Genomic DNA, 22,764 nt, shown 5'->3' with positions numbered 1-22,764 from the left:
CACATTCTCCCCATGTCTGCGTGGGCCTCACACCCCCCCCCCCCCCCAACCCAAAGATGTGCAGGGTAGATGGGTTGGCCATGGTAAATTGCTCCTTAATTGGAAAAAGTAAAGAAAAAGGATTGTATACGCTGGAGTTTAGAAGAATGATAGGAGATTTCATAGCGACCTATAAAATTCTAACAGGACTGGACAGGGCAGATGCAGGAAGGATGTTCCCGATGGTGGGTGTGTCCAGATCCAGGGGTCACAGTCTGAGGATATGGGGTAGACCATTTAGGACAGAGATGAGGAGAAATTCCTTCACCCAGAGAGTGGGGAGCCTGTGGAATTTGTTATCACAGAAAGCTGAGGCCAAAACATTGTATGTTTTCAAGAAGCAGCTCGAAATAGATATGGGGAAAGGCAGGATCAGGGTATTTAGTTGGATGATCAGCTAAGATCATAATGAATGGCGGAGCAGGCTCGAAGGGCCGAATGGCTTCCTCCTGCTTCTATTTTCTATGTTTCTAAAATCACAGGCAAGAGTGACGGAAAATTGTGTCAAATTGGTGTGGCAACCAAAAGAGTGAGTTTAGGAGGTGTGAAATATAAAAGCAAACATTGTGAAACACTGTGGCCGGGATTTTCTGCTCCCGCTCGTGTCGGGCAGGTTTGGCGGGATTGGAAAATCCCGCGAGAGCAGCCAAATCGCATTTTACATTGATGTACACGTGTGAAACGATTGCCCCTCCCGCTGTCAGTGAGGGGGCACGCTTGCTGACATTCAATGTCGGGTACATCACTTTCATTCATTAACATGTCAGTAACAAGTCCCCCTGCCTGATTCATCACACATCACCGCCCCACCCCATAAAAAAAAAACATTAATGTCGGCATGAGGACAGAAAGGTGTGAAACATAACTTGTCTCCCAAGGAGTGTGCCTGGAAAGGAGACCTAAGGGAGTTCAGATGAGTGCATCACTTGGGGAGGGGTGGTCATTCCTGGGCACTGGTCCCGGTCCTGGTGCCGTACCAGGGGGTACATTCCAGGCTGGACTTCTTTGTGTTGGGGCGGTCTTTATAAATTGCTGCCCGATGCAAAGTTGCTGATAGGGCAAGCGAATCAGAGGCCGCCCCACCAGTAATACATCGTGGGACCCGCCCCTTGATATTTATTTCTCTGTAGCGGACAATACGGTACAGAAAGCCGCCATTGCTGACAGTGACGTGAATGCGCTGCTCCCGCCTGCTTTGGCGTTTGTTGATTTCTGGGAAAATCTCACTCGATGTGTCATCATTTGTTCCGTGTGCATAATTCTACCTGGTAAACTCCTGCAATGCTTCGATGTGAGGATGGTAGACCACAATCCTTTTCTTTAGCATCAGTGCAGTGTACAGGATAATGGTTTCCATTCCAAACTGAATTACCACATCTGGGGGAAAAAAGAGCATTTTGCAACATCACCAGAAGAAAGCTTGTTTTATATTGAACATTGAATAGTGCAAAATAAGGCTATCATGGGGAGTCGAAGAATCCTAGCTCTCTTGAAAGGAATCACTTGGTGCCACCATGACCCAAGGTTTGATTCCCAGTCAGTGTTGAGTTAATTGCTCTCAGTTGGGATTTGACTTGAGGCTTTGGCATTTCTGGGCATGGCAGAAGGTGGAGGCAGTGGCATAGTGATATTGTCACTGGGCAAGTAATTCAAAGAACCCGGGGAATGCACAAGGGACCTGGGTTTGAATCCCATGATGGTAGCTGGTGGAATTTGAAATCAATAAACAATCCAGAATTAAACATCTAATGATGACCATGAAACCATTGCCGATTGTCATAACAACCCATCTCGTTCACAAACGCCCTTTAGAGAAGGAAATCTGCCATCCTGACGTGGTCTGGTGTACATGAGACTTAAGGCTACAGACCCACAGCAATGTGGTTGACACTTAAATGCCCTCTAAAATGGCCGAGCAAGCCACTCTGTTCTATCAAACCACTAAAGAGAGGGGGAGCTGTCTAGCACAGGGCTAAATCGCTGGCTTTGAAAGCAGACCAAGGCAAGCCAGCAGCACGGTTCAATTCCCGTACCAGCCTCCCCGAACAGGCGCCGGAATGTGGCAACTAGGGGCGTTTCACAGTAACTTCATTTGAAGCCTACTTGTGACAAGCGATTTTCATTTCATTTCACAAGGAATGAAACAGCCAATAGAGCAAGTTACATTCGCGCCACACAAGGGCTAGACAATGACCACCTCCAATCAGAGGGAATCAAGCCATCGTCCCTTGACATTCACTGGCATTATCATTGCTGAACCACCACAATCAACATCCTGGGGGTTACCATTGACTAAAAACTGAACTGGACGAGCCATATTAATACTGTGGCTGCAAGAGCAGGACGGAGGCTGGGAATTCTGTGGTGGGTTCCTTATTCACCAAAGCCTGTCCACAAATCAGGAGTGTAATGGGATACTTTCCCTTTGCCAGTTTGGGTGCAGCTCTGGCAGCACTCAAGAAGCTTGGCACCATCCAGGCCAAAGTAGCCCACTTGATTGGCAGCCCATCAACAAATATTCACTCCCTCCACCGCTGACGCAGAGTAGCAGCCATGTGTACCATCTACAAGATGCACTGTAGAAACACACCAAGGCTCCTTAGATAGAACCTTCCAAACTCACAACCCACTACCATCTAGAAGGACAAGGGCAGCAGGTACCTGCAAACACCACCACCGTGGAATTTCCCCTCCAAGCCGCTCACCATCCTGACTTAGAAATATATCAATGTTGCTTCACTGTCGCTGGGTCAAAATCCTAGAACCTCTTCCCTCACAGCTCTTTCGATGTACCTACACCACACAGACTGCAGGGGTTCAAGAAGGCAGCTCACCACCTCCTTCTCAAGGGCAATTAGGGATGGACAATAAATGCTGGTCTAGCCAGCGACACCGACATCCCTGAATGATTGATGTCCAAAGTTACCTCATTAACTGAATTTAAATTCCATAGCTACCATAGCAGTCTTTGAACTCACATCTCTAATTATTAGTCTAGTGACATAACCATTATGTTGATGTACCCCGAGGTGGATGTGGGCGTGGGTGTGATATCAGTGGATAGCTGGTGGCTATCCACTTTCAAGAGAGGCTGCGTGTAAAATGAAAATAAGAATAGTTACTAAATTATGGATAATGGATCATATGTAAAATAGTTAAGCTAAAATAAAGCCGGTTCAAAAATAAACAATTCCAGATATAAGTTTGAAGAAGCTGTTTCTACTATTGTAGTGTCATGTGAGAGTACCTTTAAGAAATGGGTGTTTATTACTGCAGCGATGTCAGAGAATGGGTGGAGCTGGGCTGTCTGTCAGCTTTTTACTTTCATTTTTGAGCAGGCTGTTTGCTGCAGGGGGTCTTTTACTTTCGTTTTCAGTGTTGGAGCTGAAGCCAGACAGAGCAGGTGCACTGTTGATCTCTCTGCCATGAAAAGACTATCTCTTGATCATTTGGTGAATTCAGAATTATAAATGTTCTCAGTAGTGAATGTAAACCTAATGTGCTTCTGGTAAAAGGTGGTTTAAGTCTTATGGATGTTAAAAGGAAAGCTTAAAGGATTACTTAGTGTTGTATTCTTTGGGGGTTGTATTTGAATTAATGGTTGCTAAGATGGTCACTGTGTGTTTTAAAAAGGTTAACTTGAGTTCATAGAATAAACATTGTTTTGCTTTAAAAAATACTTTTCCATTTCTGCTGTACCACACCTGTAGAGTGGGTCATGTGCTCCCCATTTGTGGGCAGCACGGTAGCATTGTGGATAGCACAATTGCTTCACAGCTCCAGGGTCCCAGGTTCGATTCCGGCTTGGGTCACTGTCTGTGCGGAGTCTGCACATCCTCCCCGTGTGTGCGTGAGTTTCCTCCGGGTGCTCCGGTTTTCTCCCACAATCCAAAGATGTGCAGGTTAGGTGGATTGGCCATGATAAATTGCCTTTAGTGTCCAAAATTGCCCTTAGTGTTGGGTGGGGTTACTGGGTTATGGGGATAGGGTGGAGGTGTTGACCTTGGGAAGGGTGCTCTTTCCAAGAGCCGGTGCAGACTCGATGGGCCGAATGGCCTCCTTCTGCACTGTAAATTCTATGATAATCTATGATACCACAATCTATTAAAAGTTTTTCAAAAAATAATTTTTATTACAGGTTTTCATAAAATAACAATAACAAAATGAAAAAAAAAAACCAACAGAGTTAAGTACAAAACACAATCTAGAAAAGCATCCCCCCAAACCCCCCCCCCGTACATAAATAATAAATTAACATTAATACCCCGGCTTAACACAACAGGTATATACACCCCCTTAGACCCTTCAGTGTAAATAACAAAAACAATAATAAAATAACCCCCCCCCCCGCCGAGCTGCTGCTGTCTATCGTTCTGCCAGGAAGTCTAAGAACGGTTGCCACCGCCTAAAGAACCCTTGTACCGACCCTCTCAAGGCGAATTTCACCCTCTCCAATTTAATGAACCCTGCCATATCACTGATCCAGGATTCCACGTTTGGGGGCCTCGTATCTTTCCACTGAAGAAGAATCCTTCGCCGGGCTACCAGGGACGCAAAGGCCAGCATTCCGGCCTCTTTCGCCTCCCGCACTCCCGGCTTCTCTGCCACCCCAAATATTGCGAACCCCCAGCCTGGTTTCACCCTGGATCCTACCACGCTCGACACCATCCTCGCTATGCCCTTCCAAAATTCCTCCAGCGCTGGGCATGCCCAGAACATATGGGTGTGGTTTGCTGGGCTCCCTGAGCACCTAACACACCTGTCCTCACCCCCAAAAAACCGGCTCACCCTTGTCCCGGTCATGTGTGCCCTGTGAAGCACCTTAAACTATATGAGGCTGAGCCTCGTGCACGATGAGGAAGAGTTCACCCTCCCCAGGGCATCTGCCCACGTCCCTTCCTCAATTTCCTCTCCCAACTCCTCCTCCCACTTACCTTTTACCTCCACCACCGAAGCCTCCTCCTCCTCCTGCATCACCTGGTAAGTTTCCGAGATCTTCCCCACTCCCCCCCCCCCCCCCCCCCCCCCCCCCCCCCCCCCGAGAGCACCCTGTCCTGTACTGTGTGTCGCAGTAGCCGCGGGAATTCCACCACCTGCCGTCTGGCAAACGCCCTTACCTGTAAGTACCTGAAGGTGTTCCCCGGGGGAAGCCCGTACTTCTCCTCCAGCCCACCCAGGCTTGTGAACTTCCCGTCCACAAACAGGTCCCCCAACTTTCATATTCCTGCCCTGTGCCACCCCGCAAACCCTCCACCTGTTCTTCCTGGGGCGAACCGGTGATTCCCCCCTATTGGGGTCCACACCGAGGGCCCAACTTCCCCCCCTGTGCCGCCTCCACTGCCCCCAAATTTTCAGGGCAGCCACCACCACCGGACTCGTGGTATACCTCCTTGGAGGGAGCGGCAGCGGCGCCGTTACCAGCGCCCCCAGACGCGTACCCACACAAGATGCCGTCTCCAGCCTCTTCCATGCAGCCCCCTCCCCCTCCATCACCCACTTGCGCATCATCGTCGCATTGGCGGCCCAGTATTACCCACAGAGGTTGGGCAGCGCCAGTCGCCCCCTATCTCTACTCCACTCCAGGAACACCCTTCTCACCCTCGGAGTCCCTCGCGCCCACACAAACCCCATTATACTCCTGTTAACCCGCCTGAAAAAAGCCTTCGGGATAAACATGGGGAGGCACTGGAACAGGAACAAAAACCTTGGGAGCACCGTCATTTTGATTGACTGCACCCTACCCGCCAAGGACAGCGGCAACGCGTCCCACCTCTTGAACTCCTCCTCCATTTGTTCCACCAGCCTTGTAAAATTAAGCCTATGCAGGGCCCCCCAGCTCCTGGCCACCTGGATCCCCAAATACCTGAAGCTCCTCTCCGCCCTTTTTAATGGGAGCTCGCCAATCCCCCTCTCCTGGTCCCCTGGATGAACTACGAACAGCTCACTCTTCCCCATGTTGAGCTTGTACCCCAAAAAGTCCCCGAATTCCCTAAGAATCCTCATTACCTCCAGCATTCCTCCCACCGGGCCCGCCACACACAGCAGCAGGTCGTCCGCATAAAGTGACACCCTATGCTCCTCCCCACCCCGCACCAACCCCCTCCAGTTCCTTGACTCCCTCAGTGCCATAGCCAGGGGTTCAATCGCCAGTGCGAAGAGTAGGGGGGACAAGGGGCACCCCTGTCTCGTCCCTCGGTGCAACCAAAAGTACTCTGACCTCCTCCTGTTTGTGGCCACACTCGTCATCGGGACCTCATACAGCAGCCTAACCCAATGACAAACCCCTCCCCAAACCCGAACCTCTTCAGCACCTCCCACAGGTACCCCCACTCTACCCTGTCAAAGGCTTTCTCAGTGTCCATCGCCACCACTATCTCCGCCTCCCCCTCCTTCGCCGGCATCATGATAATGTTCAAAAGCCTCTGCACATTCGCGTTCAACTGTCTCCCCTTCACAAACCCCGTCTGGTCCTCATGGATGATCTGCGGCACACAATCCTCAATCCTCGTGGCGAAGACCTTCGCCAGCACCTTCGCATCTACATTTAACAAGGAAATCGGTCTGTAAGACCCACATTGCAGGGGATCCTTGTCCCGCTTCAGGATCAAGGAGATCAGTGCCCGGGCAAAGCCACCCCCTCCCTTGCCTCATTAAAGGTCTTGACTAACAGCGGGCCCAACAGGTCCATATATTTTTTATAGAATTCAACTGGGAAACCGTCCGGCCCCGGTGCCTTCCCCGCCTGCATGCTTCCTATCCCTTTAATCAGCTCCTCCAGCCCAATCGGGGGCCCCAATCTTGCCACCAGTCCCTCTTCCACCTTTGGAAACCTCAATTGGTCCAGGAAGCGGCCCATCCCTCCCTCCGCCCGTGGGCACTCGGATCAGTACAATTCCTCATAAAAGACCCCATTGATGCCAACCCCACTCCGCCCCACACTCCCTCCCCTGTCCTTAACTCCCCCGATCTCTCTAGCTGCGTCCCGCCTCCGAAGCTGATGCGCCAGCATCCGGCTTGCCTCTTCCCCATACTCGTAAATCGCCCCCTGGGCCTTCCTCCACTGCACCTCCGCCTTCCTGGTGGTTACCAGGTCAAATTCAGCCTGGAGGCTACGCCTCTTCTTCAACAATCCTTCCTCGGGCTTCTCCGCATACCTCCTGTCCACCCTCACCATCTCCCCCACCAGCCTCTCCCTCTCCCCCCGCTCCTTGTGGGCCCTAATGGAATTCAGCTCTCCCCTCACCACCGCCTTCAGTGCCTCCCATACCATCCTAACTCGGACCTCCCCGTTGTCGTTGGACTCCAAGTACCTCTCTATACTTCCTCGGACCCGCTCGCTCACCTCCGCGTCCGCCAACAGCCCCACCTCCAAGCGCCACAGCGGGCGCTGGTCCCTCTCCTCCCCCATCTCCAAGTCCACCCAATGCGGGGCGTGGTCCGAAATGGCTATTGCCGAATACTCAGTATCCTCTACTCTCGATATCAGCGCCCTACTCAAAATGAAAAAGTCGATTCGGGAATAAGCCTTATGGACATGAGAAGAATGAAAATTCCCGAGCCCCCGGCCTTGCAAATCTCCAAGGGTCCACCCCTCCCATCTGGTCCACAAACCCCCTCAGCACTCTAGCCGCCGCCGGCTCCCTACCTGTCCTAGACCTGTAGCGATCCAGTGCCGGATCCAGCACCGTGTTAAAGTCTCCCCCCCCCATTATCAGGCACCCCACTTCCACGTCTGGGATCCGACCCAACATACGTCGCATAAAACCCGCATCGTCCCAGTTCGGAGCATACACATTGACCAGTACCACCCCCTCTCCCTGCAGCTTACCACTTACCATTATGTACCTACCGCCATTATCTGCCACAATGCTCGACGCCTCGAATGACACCTTCTTTCCCACCAAGATCGCCACCCCTCGATTTTTGGCATCTAGCCCCGAGTGAAACACCTGACTTACCCACCCTTTCCTCAATCTTACCTGGTCTGCCACCTTCAGGTGTGTCTCCTGAAGCATAACCACATCCGCCTTGAGCCCCTTCAGGTGCACGAACACGCGGGCCCGCTTAACCGGCACATTCAGTCCCCTTACATTCCAGGTTATCAGCCGGATCAGGGGGGCTACCCGCCCCCCTCCCCCGCCGACTAGCCATGACCCCTCCTCGACCCGTTCCCCACAGCGGCATACCCCCGTCTCGACCCCCCCCCACTCGCTCCAGCTCCTCCTTGACCATAGCAGCATCAACTCGATCCCCCCCCCTGGCTAAGACCCATCCTAGCTAATTTACTCCCCCCATTGCACTTCCGCAAGTCAGCTGACTCCTGCTGACCCTGGCCACTCCTGCCTCTCCTTCGACTCCTCCCATTGCGTGGCACACCCTCCTCTCCCGCTCCCCATCCATAGGCTCTCCCTCCTCCCCCTTCCGTTCTAAGCGCGAGAAACAACCCTCGCTTCCCCGCTCCGGCCGCGCCCCCTCCAGTCTTCAGCGCGGGAAAAAGCCTGCGCTTTCCACCTACCCGGCCCTGCCACCTCTGACGCAGCTCCTTTTACAGGCCCAGTTCCCTCACCCCTGACTCGGGCCTCCCCCTCCCCGCAGGGCCCCATCTCACCACCGGCCACCACCCCTGTTCCGTTTACCTACCCCCCTCCAAGAGCCCCCCGACCAACCCAACCAAAACAGTGCCCAACCTGCCCCAACCACTGTCACCGACCCGAAAGAGAAAAACACAGAGAAAAAGAAACCCGGAGCAATACAAAGGCCCCCCCCCCCCCCGGAAGAATATAAAATAAACATAACATATAAACCGCAGTCCCCAATCGCCCATCCCGACCCTCAATCTGTGTCCAACTTCTCGGCCTAAACAAAGGCCCACGCCGCCTCCGGAGACTCAAAATAATGGTGCCGGTCCTTGTAGGTAACCCACAGTCGCGCCGGCTGCAACATGCCAAACTTCACCCCCTTCCTGTGCAGCGCCTCCTTCGCTCGATTGTACCCGGCCCTCCTCTTCGCCACCTCCGCACTCCAGTCCTGATATATCCGAACCTCCGCGTTCTCCCACCTGCTGCTCCTCTCCTTCTTGGCCCACCTGAGCACACAGTCCCAATCGACGAACCGATGGAACCTCACCAGCACCACCCACGGAGGCTCGTTAGCCTTGGGCCTCCTCGCCAGCACTCTATGGGCCCCTTCCAGCTCCAGGGGCCCCTGGAAGGACCCCGCTCCCATCAGCGAGTTCAACATGGTGACCACATAGGCCCCCAGATCCGGCCACTCCAGCCCCTCCGGGAGGCTCAGAATCCGCAGATTCTTCCGCCTCGACCGATTCTCCATCTCCTCAAACCGCTCCTGCCATTTCTTGTGGAGCGCCTTGTTCGCCTCCACCTTTACCGCCAGGCCTAAGATCTCGTCCTCATTGTCAGAGATCTTTTGTCGAGCCTCGTGGATCGCCACCCCCTGGGCCGTCTGTGTCTCCAGCAGCTTATCAATAGAAGCCTTCATCAGCTCTAACAAGTCCGTTTTAATCTCTCTGAAGCAGCGCTGGATACCCTCCTGCTGCTCCTCCGCCCACTGCATCCACGCTGCCTGGTCTCTGCCCGCCGCCATTTTGTCCTTCTTGCCTCGCACCTTCTTCGGGTCCACCACCACCTTTTCTGTCGCCCCGCTCCTAGTTGAAGCCATATACTGACGGGGAGCTGTTATAAACTCCTTCCCACACCGGGAAACGTCGATAAAGTGCCGTTGGGGGCCCTAAAAAGAGCCCAAAAGTCAGTTTTTGCGGGAGCCGCTGAATGTACGACTTAGCTCCGCATAGTTGCAACCGGAAGTCCAATCTATTAAACGTTGTGGGTGAGGTGAACTTCATGATACACTTTGGTGTTCTCTAAACCGTGGCCCGTAATGAAATGAAATGAAATGAAAATGAATGAAAATTGCTTATTGTCACAAGTAGGCTTCAATGAAGTTACTGTGAAAAGCCCCTAGTCGCCACATTTCGGCACCTGTTCGGGGAGGCTGTTACGGGAAGTTAACATAACAGTAACATAACAGTAGTTAATTACCTTTTTTGACACAGTAGCTTAAGATAATAATGGTTTGAAGGATCTGCTTGGAAGAAAATGACACAGTGGACGGGATTCCCCGGTTCCCCAGCCACCTGTTTCTCAGTGGTGCGCTGTTGGGTAGTGACGGGATTCTCTACTCTCACTGCTTGTCAATGGGATTTCTAATTGAAGCCACCCCATGCCGCCAGGAAACCCACGGGCAGGGGGTGAGCTGCCAGCGAATACGAAGAATCCCAACAGCCAGAGAATTCCGGCCAATATTGCATGGAACACAAAGTGCAGGGTTCAAACAGAGCAGGCATTAATACCTGTAGGTGATCATATTTGCTCAGAAATAAATGCTTTTGCACGTACTCTACGTTGCCTATTGCACAAGAACAAGTAGATAAATGGAATAATGATCTTTATTATTAACACTGCAATGAAGTTATTGTGGAAAGCCCCTTGTCGCCATATTCCAGCACCTGTCCGAGTACAGAGGGAGAGAGAATTCAGAATGTCCAATTCACCTAACAAGCACGTCTTTCAGGACTTGTGAGAGGAAACCGGAGCACCCGGGGGAAACCCACACAGACACATGGCGAGTGTGCAGACTCCGCACAGACAGTGGCCCAAGCGGGAACCGAACCTGGGACCCTGGCGCTGTGAAGCAACAATGCTAACCAATAACCTCTTTCCTAACTAACAGCCCCATTTCAGAGCTTTATCGTGTCCTGGGCTCCTGCAGTTCTCCCAGACAACGTACCATGCTCCATATCACAGTCCAAGAGAAAGAGCAGACAAGATCAGACAACAACATGACTGAACTGGATTGAACCTCAACCGTACTCAGTACTTAAAGCTGATTCATATGTTTATGTCATAAAACAAAAGCATAACATTTTTGTGTTTACCTTTAATGGATCCAGCAAGATATGCCTTTCTTGAATCGTAATCCTTCATAAGAAATGATCCATTCTCTTCACTTTGACAGATGCCATTGGTTAGAACAGAAATATAACCTTCCATCATCCTGGCTGGGCTACCATATTTCATGTAGCTCCTTCAGAAAAATTAAAATGATGAGATTTAATATTTACATTTGTCAACATTTTTACGAGAGGAAATAAGTATTTAATGACTGGAGCTGTACAGAAAGACACACACTGGAAAGGTCCCCCCACTCCCCAAGTGAGAACATGGAATCCAAAGGTTAATCTTTCTAAAGGCCAAAAGCGGGTCAATTTTCAGATTTGAATTCCCGATACTGAGGTTGTGCTTCCTCTATACCAAATGCTGCTGTGTTAAAGTGCTGGGACTTCCTCCCCTAGCTGTCGGTATGCCTACATCAGCTGTTCAAGAAGGTGGTTCATCACCACCTTCTCAAGGGCAGTGCGGGATGTGAAATAAATACTGACCTTGCTGCTGATGTCCGTATCCCATGAATGAATTTTTTTTAAAGTAAGTAAAGTTGCCATAGTCCCAGATGACCATTGGCTGCTTGCCCCTTTGAGGGGAGAGCTGACTGATGGTGATTTAACCTGAGGATCATCACACCTCTGGCGAGGAGCATGGTTGAGAAGGTGGGCCAGTTTAGCTCAGTTGGCTGGACACCAGGGGCGGGATTCTCCAATAATGGGGCTATGTCCCCACTCCAGCATCAAAACGCAGGGGTTTCACTCTGGACTTTGGTCCAGAGTGATTCTCCTACCTGGAGAGGGCTAGCAGGGCCCCGATGTAGTCCTCGCAGCTCCGGCTGCCGATACGGGGCCCTGCGTCGGCCGCCCCGCGCGACATGGCTCTGGTCAGATCCCATTTGGAGTATTGTGAGCAGTTTTGGGCTCTGTGTCTAAGGAAGGATGTGCTGGCCTTGGAAAGTGTCCAGAGGAGGTTCACAAGAATAATCCCTGGAATGAAGAACTTGTCATATGAGGAACGGTTGAGGACTCTGGGTCTGTATTCGTTGGGAGTTCAGACGGATGAGGAGGATCTTATTGAAACTTGCAGGAAACTGCGAGGCCTGGATAGAGTGGAAGTGAGCGGATGTTTCCACTTGTAGGAAAAACTAGAAGCAGCGCACACCATTTCAAATTAAAAGGATGATCCTTTAAAACAGAGATGAGGGGTAATTTTTTTCAGCCAGAGGGTGGTGAATCTGTGGAACTCTTTGCCGCAGAAGGCTGTGGAGGCCAAATCACTGAGTGAATTTAAGGCAGAGATAGATAGGTTCTTGATTAATAAGGGGATCAGGGGTTATGGGGAGAAGGCAACAGAATGGGGATGAGAAAATATCAGCTATGATTGAATGGCGGAGCAGACTCAATGGGCCGAGTGGCCTAATTCTGCCCCTATGTCTTATGGTCTTAAGGTCTTATGGCGGACCCACACCAAAAAGATAGGACCCCCAAGATCGCACGCCCGCGGATCGGTGGCCCACGATCGATAGCCTGACCGCCTGTGAGGCCCCCCCCCCAGTGAAAGATACCCCCGCCCCCCCACCAGGGCGGCCGCGGACTGACTCCGCAGCCGCCACTGGCCGTTCCTGACAGGCAAAACGTGGTTAGAACTACGCCGTCGGGAACTCGGCCAGTTTACGTCGGAGAATCGCCGCGGCGGTCTCTGTCAATGGCCCTCGACCCGCGCCACGTAGACCGCGCGCACGCGATTCGCGCCGATTCTCCGGGGACCGGAGAAGCCAACAGCGCAGTTTCAATCCCCGTACGGGCTGAGGTTATTCATCAAGGTGATTTTTTTTTAAAAACCTGCCAGGCAAATACATTTCAAGCCCAATTTATATCAATCGTGTCTTATCTATGCGACCACGCAGATATTAACTACATAATTCAGAAATGCAGTATAATTATGTGCACCACATAATGCAATGCACAGAAAACATTGTTTGGTCAAGCCATAATATGGTCAGCAATATCTATCAATTAGTCCATAACTGACCCAGGCTTGAGGTTAGGAAAAACCCCCATTGGTGGAAAGTGTTGTGAACACTTCGAAAGGTCGAAAGTCATCACCCAAGACCATAAGGAGGCTAAAGAGAAAATGCTGGAAAATCTCAGCAAGTCTGGCAGCATCTGTAGGGAGAGAAAAGAGCTAACGTTTCGAGTCCGATGACAGCTTTGACAAAGAGTCATCGGACTCGAAACGTTAGCTCTTTTCTCTCCCTGCAGATGCTGCCAGACTTGCTGAGATTTTCCAGCATTTTCTCTTTTGTTTCAGATTCCAGCATCTGCAGTAATTTGCTTTCAACCATAAGGAGGCTACTAGCTTTTACTGGATGACATACCCATGTGGTGTAGGGCTCCCCTCCACTTAAGGACCTCAGCTGATGTCCTCCTGGTGGGAAGGCCATTCTCAACCATCCCTGCTCCTGACATAATCAGAGGGAGTTCAAAATGTGGTCAGAACTACACCACTCACCCCCTCCCCCAAGTTGCTCCTGAAGTCAAAACTAAATTCCACTGAGAGAATGCTGAGGGAGCCATTGAACGGAGGAAGTCGACAACTCCTGCCTCTATTTCACTGTTGGGTTTTACAACCCCTGGTAAACTTGTGGCCCAGCAGTTCAAATTTCAACCTGGGCTCCCAACTGCATTGGAAGACCCCGATAAATATGTTAATCAATGTGCAGCCTCTCCAAGGCAAAACAGTCAGATGCACCAATATCCGTCACTGTAAAAGTGGCGGTGGGTGCATGTACAGCACGTTGTGGTAAAGAAGCGTGCATTTCACTATGTAATCATAGGGCAGCAAGGTAGCACACTGGTTAGCACTGTTGTTTCACAGCTCTGGGGTCCCAGGTTCGATTTCCGGCTTGGGTCACTGTCTGTGCAGAGTCTGCACGTTCTCCCCGTGTCTGCGTGGGTTTCCTCCGGGTGCTCCGGTTTCCTCCCACAGTCCAAAGATGTGCAGGTAAGGTGGATTGACCATGCTAAATTGCCCTTAGTGTCCAAAAATGTCAGGTGGGGTTACTGGGTTACGGGGATAAGGTGGTGGCGTGGGCTTAAATGGGGTGTTCTTTCCAAGGGCTGGTGCAAACCCGATGGGCCGAATGGCCTCCTTCTGCACTGTAAATTCTATGATCCCTTCCACCCACCACACTCAATCCCCTTTGACCCATTGGGAACGGCTGGGGAGGACGGGGTGTTAACATTGAGCACAATGCTTCCGCTGTTTAGCTTTCAATGGACCCCCTTTCAAGTTCAAGAATGTTCTGCGCAATATTTATCCATACATATATATGAATTAGGAGTAAGCCATTTGGCCCCTCAAGCCTTCTCCGTCGATCAATAACACCATGACAGATCTAATTGTGGCCTCAACTTCACATTGTGCCTACCCCCCGATAGTCTTTGACTTCCTTGTTAGTCAGGAATCTCTCTTTCTCTGCCTTAAATATATCCATTGATCCTGCCTCCACCACTGTCTGGTGGCGACTTCCAATGATTCATAAGTTTCTGAGAGAAAAAATCTTCTCATCTTTATCTTAAATGGGAGACCATTATCTTATTTTTAAACTGTGTCCCTCTAAGGGGAACATCCTTTCAGCATCCACCCTGTCAGGTCCCCCCAAATTTTATATTTTCAATATGATCACCTCTCATTCTTCTAAACTCGAGTGGATACGGGCCCAGGCTGTCCAACCTTTCCTCATAAGATAGCCCCACCATCCCAGGTATCAATCCCGTGAATTCCTCTGATCTGCTTCTTGGAGACTTGGGCGGAGAGATGGCAGATGGAGTTTAATCCAGACAAATGTGAGGTAATGCATTTTGGAAGGTCTAATACAGGTAGGGAATATACAGTGAATGGAAGAACCCTCACGAGTATTTTTTAAAAATATATATTTTTATTCTCCTTTTTCACATTTTCTCCCGCATTTACACCCATCAACAATAAACAATAATCAGCAACAGATATGTTAATCCCCATAACAATAACAACGATCCCATCCTCCCACCAACCCCCAAACATCAGCCCGCATGTTTACATGAACAAATGACAAAAAGGAATCAGGGATTACCCATAGTCACCCTTAATATACACAGCCCCCCTCCCCCCACCAACCCTCCCACCCATCCCCCCCTCCCAACTAATGTTCGATGTTATCCTGTTCTTGAAAGCGCATAATAAATAGTGCCCGTGACTTGTAGAACCCCTCCGAGCTTCCCCTCAGTTCGAACTTAACCTTCTCAAGGGTCAAGTATTCCAACAGGTCCCCCCGCCACGCCAGGGCACTGGGTGGAGAGGCTGCTCTCCATCCTAGCAGGATCCGCCTTCAGGCGATCAACGAGGCAAAGGCTATGATATCTGCTTCCGCACCCGTTTCCAACCCTGGCTGGTCCGACACCCTGAATATGGCCTCCTGGGGACCCGGGTCCAGTTTCACACGCACCACCTTGGAAACTACACTAAACACCTGAACCCTCAAGAGTATTGACAGTCAGAGAGATTTGTGTGTACAGGTCCACAGGTCACTGAAAGGGGCAACACAGGTGGAGAAGGTAGTCAAGAAGGCATACGGCATGCTTGCCTTCATTGGCCAGGGCATTGAGTATAAAAATTGGCAAGTATTGTTGCAGCTGTATAGAACCTTAGTTAGGCCGCACTTGGAGTATTGTGTTCAATTCTGGTCACCATACTACCAGAAGGATGCGGAGGCTTTAGAGAGGGTGCGGAAGAGATTTACCAGGATGTTGCCTGGTATGGAGGGCATTAGCTATGAGGAGACGTTGAATAAATTTGGTTTGTTCTCACTGGAACGACGGAGGTTGAGGGGCGACCTGATAGAGGTCTACAAAATTATGAGGGGCATAGACAGAGTGGATAGTCAGAGACTTTTTCCCAGGGTAGAGGGGTCAATTACTAGGGGGAATAGGTTTAAGGTGCGAGGGGCAAGGTTTAGAGGAGATGTACGAGGCAAATTTTTTACAAAGAGGGTAGTGGGTGCCTGGAACTCGCTGCCGGAGGAGATGTTGGAAGCAGGGACAATAGTGACGTTTAAGGGGAATCTTGACAAATACATGAATAGGATGGGAATAGAGGGATACGGACCCCAGAAATGTAGAAGATTTTAATTTAGATGGGCAGCATGGTCGACGCAGGCTTGGAGGGCCGACGGGCCTGTTCCTGTGCTGTACCTTTCTTTGTTCTTTGTTCTTTGCTTCAAACGTATTTATATCCCTTCTTAAATATGGAGACGGAAATGGTATAGGGTACTCCAGTTCTAGTCTCACCGATGCCCTGTACAACTGTAGCAAAGCATCTGTAATTTTATATTCCAATCTCCAAGCAATAAATGACAACATTCCATTATGTTGCCATTTTTTTAAAAAATGTATTACCCAATTCTTTTTTTCCCAATTAAGGGGCAATTTAGCGTGGCCAGTCCACCCACGCTGCACACCTTTGGATTGTGGGCTGAGGCTAATGGGGAGAATGTGCAAACTCTACATGGACAGTGACCCGAGGCTGGGATCGAACCCAGGTCCTTGGTGCCATGAGGCAGCAGTGCTAGCCACTGTGCCACCATGCCGCCCCGAACTATCTTTATGTCATCAGCAAATTTAGCAAAAGTTGCCACATCTTACCAATCAGAAAAAGGCCAATTTTTCCCGACTGATTCCTGTTGACTAACCAATCCTCTATTCATGCTAATCTGTTACTCCCTATGCCATGAACCTTTTTTGCATAGTAACCATTGATGGGGTACTTTGTCAAATGCCTTCCGAAATGTAAGTACATCACAACCACGTGTTCCCCTTTATCCATTTTGCTTGTTTATTCCTCAAAGAACTCCAACAAATTAGTCAAACATGATTTCCCTTTCACAAAACCATGTTGATTTTGCTTGATTGCACTGAGATTTTCTAAGTCCACCACTATAACCTCCTTAATAAGAGATCCCAGCAATGTTCCTCAGACAGATGTTACGCTAACTGGCCTGTGGTTTCCTGCTTTCTGTCTGCTTCCTTTCTTGAATAGAGGAGTCACATTTGCAATTTTCCAAACTGGTGGGACCTTTCCAGAATCTCGGCAATTTTGGAAAATTAAAACCAATGCATTTACTATCTAATCTTATTGCAAGTTGACTGACAATGAGACACTTAAGAAAATGGTTCATTAGTTGTAACACCTTTTGGGATGTCCTGAGGTCATGTGAAAGGTGCTACATGAATTAAAATTATCTTTCTTCTCACTGTACAGTGAACTTATCTGCTAAGCCACCCAAGGAAGCTGATTAAATATAAGTGCTTTCTTTCTATGTATGTAAAGCGATCATTTATGATTATTTTTAGCCATGAGCAATTGAGTATATGAATTGTACCCAGCAAAGTAGGATATTGCTGCATAAGCAATCTTCAGACAGATCCATAATGACAATGACATAAGGTGCAACATTGTGTCAAAACTTGCAACTCACCTACATAACACTCTCCCGAAAGATGCATATTTCTCTGGGTTAAAGTCTCTGGCAGTTAGAACTAAAGAAAAATGGGTCACCTATGGTAAGAATGAAAAAGACGATATATTTCATATGCATCATTGTAACACTTTTATTTCAATTCTTATGCAAAATAGGAAATAGAATTTTAAGAGTGAAAGTTAATATGGCTATGAGATCATAACATTCTCCATATTCACTGGCATATTAAACAGTATTTGCAGCAAGGCCATTCAACATGTCTATGCTGTATTCATTTAAGAATATCCACAACTAGGGCAGCATGGTGGCGCAGTGGTTAGTACTGCTATCTCACGGCGCCGAGGTCCCAGGTTTGATCCCGGCTCTGGGTCACTGTCCTTGTGGAGTTTGGACATTCTCCCCGTGTTTGCATAGTTTTCGTCCCCACAACCCAAAGATGTGCAGGGTCGGTGGATTGGCTATGCTAAATTGTCCCTTAATTGGAAAAAATGAATTGGGTACTCTAAATTTATTTTTTAAATATCCACAGCTAAGTTTGGATGTGACATCTGCAACATCACCAGCCTCCACCTTGCTTATCCCGACTATCACTGAATGCCTTGTTCACGTATTTGCCACCTTTCAGTTTGACTTCTTCAAAGCTCTGCACTCTGTCTCCTGAACTTGATTCTTTATCAGCTCCAACTCAGTCAAATCACTCTGTTTACCTTGCAAACCACCTCTATGGGTTTGGTCATTTTCTTGTTCTTTAGAAAGGGTTCTAACACAGTAAATTCTTTAACCTTGTTTCTTTGAACAACAAACATCAAGAAATAATCGAGAACCATGAAACATGACTGACAGTGCAGTTTTTTAGTCATTGTGCTTATATTCTACTAAAGCAGGATACCAAACATCATTGTTACTACTCTGCCTTTGTAACACAAAGCAGCATTTGGAAGCAGCTTAGTAAGGATATAATTGTTAGTGTTCAAAGGAATACCTTTTTGTTTCCTTTCCAAAACTGTGCTATTAAAAAAAATGAAAAGTTGTTCTTTATATGAAACAATGCACCTTCTCTCCTCTAAAGTTACTTTGAGGAAATAGAAGGAGTTATGAATGATCGATTCTCAACTTTGCTGAAAAGTGGCCTTTTATCCAAGTTATTCATTCAAAAAAGGATTTTGTTTTTCTCCACACTTAAATCAAAACTATACTAGCACCAAGTGAAATGAAATGAAATGAAAATCGCTTATTGTCACAAGTAGACTTCAAATGAAGTTACTGTGAAAAGCCCCTAGTCGCTAGGAAGATTCCCTCTGTGTACCACATGTATCAAAGTTTAAACAGGTTTACAATTTATTACACATCTGCATTAAAGGGATCCCTGCTTGCCCCAAGTTGTTGAGGGGATAACTTTTTCCGTGGCCTCCAGGAATTCCATTCGTCAACCAGCTTCTAGGAGATGCACTAGTATGGCACTATTTGGCTGACTCTGAAATTCCCTCCCCCTCTCCTGCAGAGAGCTCTACCTTTTATGTCGTCTGTGTGTCCATCAGTAGCAAAACAACACTGTCCCGAGAGCAGGTCAATTTCTACATAAACCAGGGAGACTGACATTGACGGAGGGGAAGAGAAGAAAGTTTGTCCTCAGGTTAAAACATCTATAAACTAGGGCAGCACGGCGGTGCAGTGGGTTAGCCCTGCAAACTCATGGCGCCGAGGTCCCAGGTTCGATCCCGGCTCTGGGTCACGGTCCGTGTGGAGTTTGCACATTCTCCCCGTGTCTGCGTGGATTTCGCCCCCACAACCCAAAAAGATGTGCATGCTAGGTGGATCGGCCACGCTAAATTGCCCCTTAATTGGAAAAAATGAATTGGGTACTCTAAATTTATATTAAAAAAAACATCTATAAACTTACGTACCTTTGACAATGTGGTGGGATCCTGGACTTGTGTAGTTATGATATAATACCAGGTTCTTTTGAACTGGCCAAAGACAAAGGTGTGAAGGACATCATTTTCACCAGAAAGACAGCATTTCCTTAAAAGCAGTACTCGGAGTTCCTCTGTGACAGTTGGATAGCACCACACCCACAGTGCATCACCATTTGTGTCTTTTTCTAAGAAAGAAGGACATTCATTGTCAGTGGGTTGAGGAGGGGCACTGACGTTAAAAAGATGTATTTAACACAAGCTCTGTTGGGAAAGTCGCCTTTAAAGCAGCAGCTCTCCCTTTCCTCATCGGTATGCTTTATGAAAATCAAATGTGTTGCTAAGAATTAGATGGACGTGTCAACAGTATAGTACAAGGGACTTTCGCAGACAAATTCCTGAACAGGCTGTGGGCAGCACGGTAGCATAGTGATTAGCTCAATTGCTTCACAGCTCCAGGGTCCCTGGTTCGATTCCCGGCTTGGGCCACTGTCTGTGCGGAGTCTGCACATCCTCCCCGTGTGTGCGTGGGTTTCCTCCGGGTGCTCCGGTTTCCTCCCACAGTCCAAAGATGTGCAGGTTAGGTGGATTGGCCATGCTAAATTGCCCTTAGTGTCCAAAGTTGCCCTTAGTGTTGGGTGGGGTTACTGGGTTATGGGGATAGGGTGGAGATGTGCAGTTAGGTAGGGTGCTCTTTCCAAGAGCTGGTGCACTCGATGGGCTGAATGGCCTCCTTCTGCACTGTGAATTCTATGATCTATGGTGAAATGATTCGATTAGCATGCAGAACTGTGCTGAGGTGGCCACCCAGATTAATGGCTGTCACTACTTAAATCAATCTGCCCCTTAAATTATCAAGGATCTGTGAAACATGTTATTTATCATCTCTGATGTCCTTGACCATAAAAGGTGTTTACAGAATCTGAACACACACAAAGATGAACTTGGTAATTGACCAATTACTACATCAGCATTGAGTTACAATAATTGCAATCCTATGGCATTCTTTAAATACAGTCCTTTATAAACTAATAATAATAATCTTTTATTGCCACAAATAGGCTTAATTAACAGTGCAATGAAGTTACAGTGAAAATCCCCTAGTCGCCACATTCCAGCGCCCGTTCAGGTACACAGACGGAGAATTCAGAATGTCCAAATTACCTAACAGCGCGGCTTTCAGGACTTGTGGGAGGAAACCGGAGCACCCGGAGGAAACCCACGCAGACACGGGGAGAACGTGCAGACTCTGCACAGACAGTGACCCAAGCTGGGAATCGAACCTGGGACCCTGGCACTGTGAAGCAACAGTGATAACCACTGTGCTACCGTGCTGCCCTCTGTGCTACCCTGCTGCCCTCCTGTGCAAGTTTGATTACCACATTTGATTTTGATGGGGGGGGGGGGGGGTGGTTACAGAATTTAAAATCTTAGGGTATAAATACCACGTTTCAAGAGCAGTCGGTGAAGTTGAACACAATTATACAAATTCCTGGGGTGATGTGGGCGAGACATGATCAATGAATCAAAAGGAATGAAGGGGTGCTCCTCCACATATGATGAGCAGGTTTTAGTACCGAGCACAAGGTGTATCTGGCTGTGACAATGCCTCAATTTCTCTGTGAGACAGATTGTTCTATAAACTAAAGCTTTGTGAGCACCAGGCCTTGAGTTCTCAAACCAGCATCATGTGACCGAATAGGAAACACGGAAATCCCATTTCGAACACATATCTGTTTGAAACATGGATCAACCACTTCGATGCCGGAAACAGAGCTGCAGTACTTCTTGAGCACATATGCAAACGCTGTTTATATTTGAATAAGAAGCATTGGATTGATTCAATCTGCACAGCGGGGTCTTTGGCGTTTTTGTGCACACCCCGGGAGAGAGACAGGCCGGAATGCAAAACGCAAACCTGTGGTGTCAAACCATAGAGACCAGACAAGCGGCTACCGTTCAGCACAGCGTTAGTACAGAGCAAGCAAGAGTTCAGGGTAAACACATTATCCAGAGCAGGCTCCACGTCTGCCGACCCTTACCGACCAGCCCCACACTCAGCATCAGAGGCGTCTCAGCCATGGTCTGTACCCAGCCTCGCCGTCAGCTCATTGAATCAATGTGAGGGGGGGCGGGGGGTAACACTCCCTCTGAAACAACTCTTCAGCAGCAGGAGTTGGACAAGAAACTACTGTAGACGTAAACGAGACTGTTACTGTACGTTGCTCGCTGTAACCATTGCTGCGCTGCCACTGATACAATGTAACCAGGGGCAGTGTAACGTACAACCCCTGTGAATGTCAATCGTCTTAACACATACAGATGTTGTCACTGTGACTTTTAGCTCCTGTCCTTAATATAAAATCTTCCCTCAACTTATTACTCTTTAACTGGTCTAGTCCAGAAGCAGCGGTTTTGAGCCTGAAACGTACAGACTCGCTGTTATCTTTCAGGACCTCGGGTGTCCCAGTTAAAAACTGTCCGCCTTAGCACTGACAATTTAAAAAATATATATATATACATTCATGACTGTGCAGGAACTGAGTTGACCGTGTGGAGGCGTACAAGGAAATGCCACTCTGGAGGAGTGAATCTTCTTCAAGGCTGGAAGGATTATTTTAAAAACCTGGTTTCTGTTTGCGAGCTCAAAACATGAGCCTTCTGAATAGAAACGAAACGATTGTGCCAATAAAATAAACAAAAAATGCAGACACCTGACAAGGAAAAAAACCTTAGGATAATCAATGACCCACCGCCCCCCCCCCCCCCCTTGTGACAAATGTTTCCTGCATTTGATTAACATTGTGGCAAATGACAGCGATTCTCACTGTTTAAAATTAGCTGTTAAAAATATCGACATGCAACATTTTTTCTGTATATTGTCCCCGAATAGCAACAAAAACTTTAACAGCTGAGACATCTTAAGACTTTTTACCTTTTCCTTGTACCTGCCACACGTTCTCAAACATTGCTATTGTTTGTTTAAAAACACAAAATATATAAAAAGGCCAATGCTTGCGTATTACGTGCATTGGTCAGATACTCTTTTGTCTATTTATCCTAGGTGATCTGTCGTCAATGTATTAATGTTGGTGATCTGGGTGGTGATGTAAATGCCCAATATAGACAGACACCAACCAGACAGTGATTCAGTCTGTACAAGCACCATGTGAACAGAAATCATTTACCTCATTAAAGACCCTACCTCTCCTTCGTGTGACCTTCTCAACACATCACCTAGATAAAAGTAAATGAAGATGGACGGCACAGTAGCACAGTGGTTAGCACTGTTGTTTCACAGCTCCATGGTCCCGGGTTCGATTCCCAGCTTGCG

At 48.5% G+C, this 22,764-nt stretch overlaps 1 protein-coding gene across 2 annotated transcripts in view; it reads right to left on the bottom strand.

Moving 5' to 3' along the window:
* Nucleotides 1–22,414, bottom strand: part of dennd10 (DENN domain containing 10) — a 35,652-nt gene extending 13,238 nt beyond the window's left edge. Inside the window, exons 1-5 of one of the 2 annotated variants that reach the window (XM_072479510.1) lie at nucleotides 22,366–22,414; nucleotides 19,422–19,618; nucleotides 17,515–17,594; nucleotides 10,994–11,142; nucleotides 1,305–1,416 (exon numbers count right to left, since the gene is read on the bottom strand). In XM_072479510.1, the coding sequence (XP_072335611.1) occupies nucleotides 1,305–1,416; nucleotides 10,994–11,142; nucleotides 17,515–17,594; nucleotides 19,422–19,618; nucleotides 22,366–22,399 (572 nt within the window). In that variant the 5' untranslated portion in view covers nucleotides 22,400–22,414. Of the gene's footprint in view, nucleotides 1–1,304; nucleotides 1,417–10,993; nucleotides 11,143–17,514; nucleotides 17,595–19,421; nucleotides 19,619–21,472; nucleotides 21,868–22,365 lie in introns of those variants that run through there. The other variant, XM_072479511.1, reaches the window with a different exon arrangement.
* Nucleotides 22,415–22,764: the final 350 nt, after the last annotated feature.

This window comes from Scyliorhinus torazame, chromosome 16 (genome assembly GCF_047496885.1).
Source record: "Scyliorhinus torazame isolate Kashiwa2021f chromosome 16, sScyTor2.1, whole genome shotgun sequence".
Lineage (NCBI taxonomy): Eukaryota > Metazoa > Chordata > Chondrichthyes > Carcharhiniformes > Scyliorhinidae > Scyliorhinus > Scyliorhinus torazame.
Note: the sequence above shows the minus strand (reverse complement) of the source record. Positions and strands in the feature narration are given on the sequence as shown.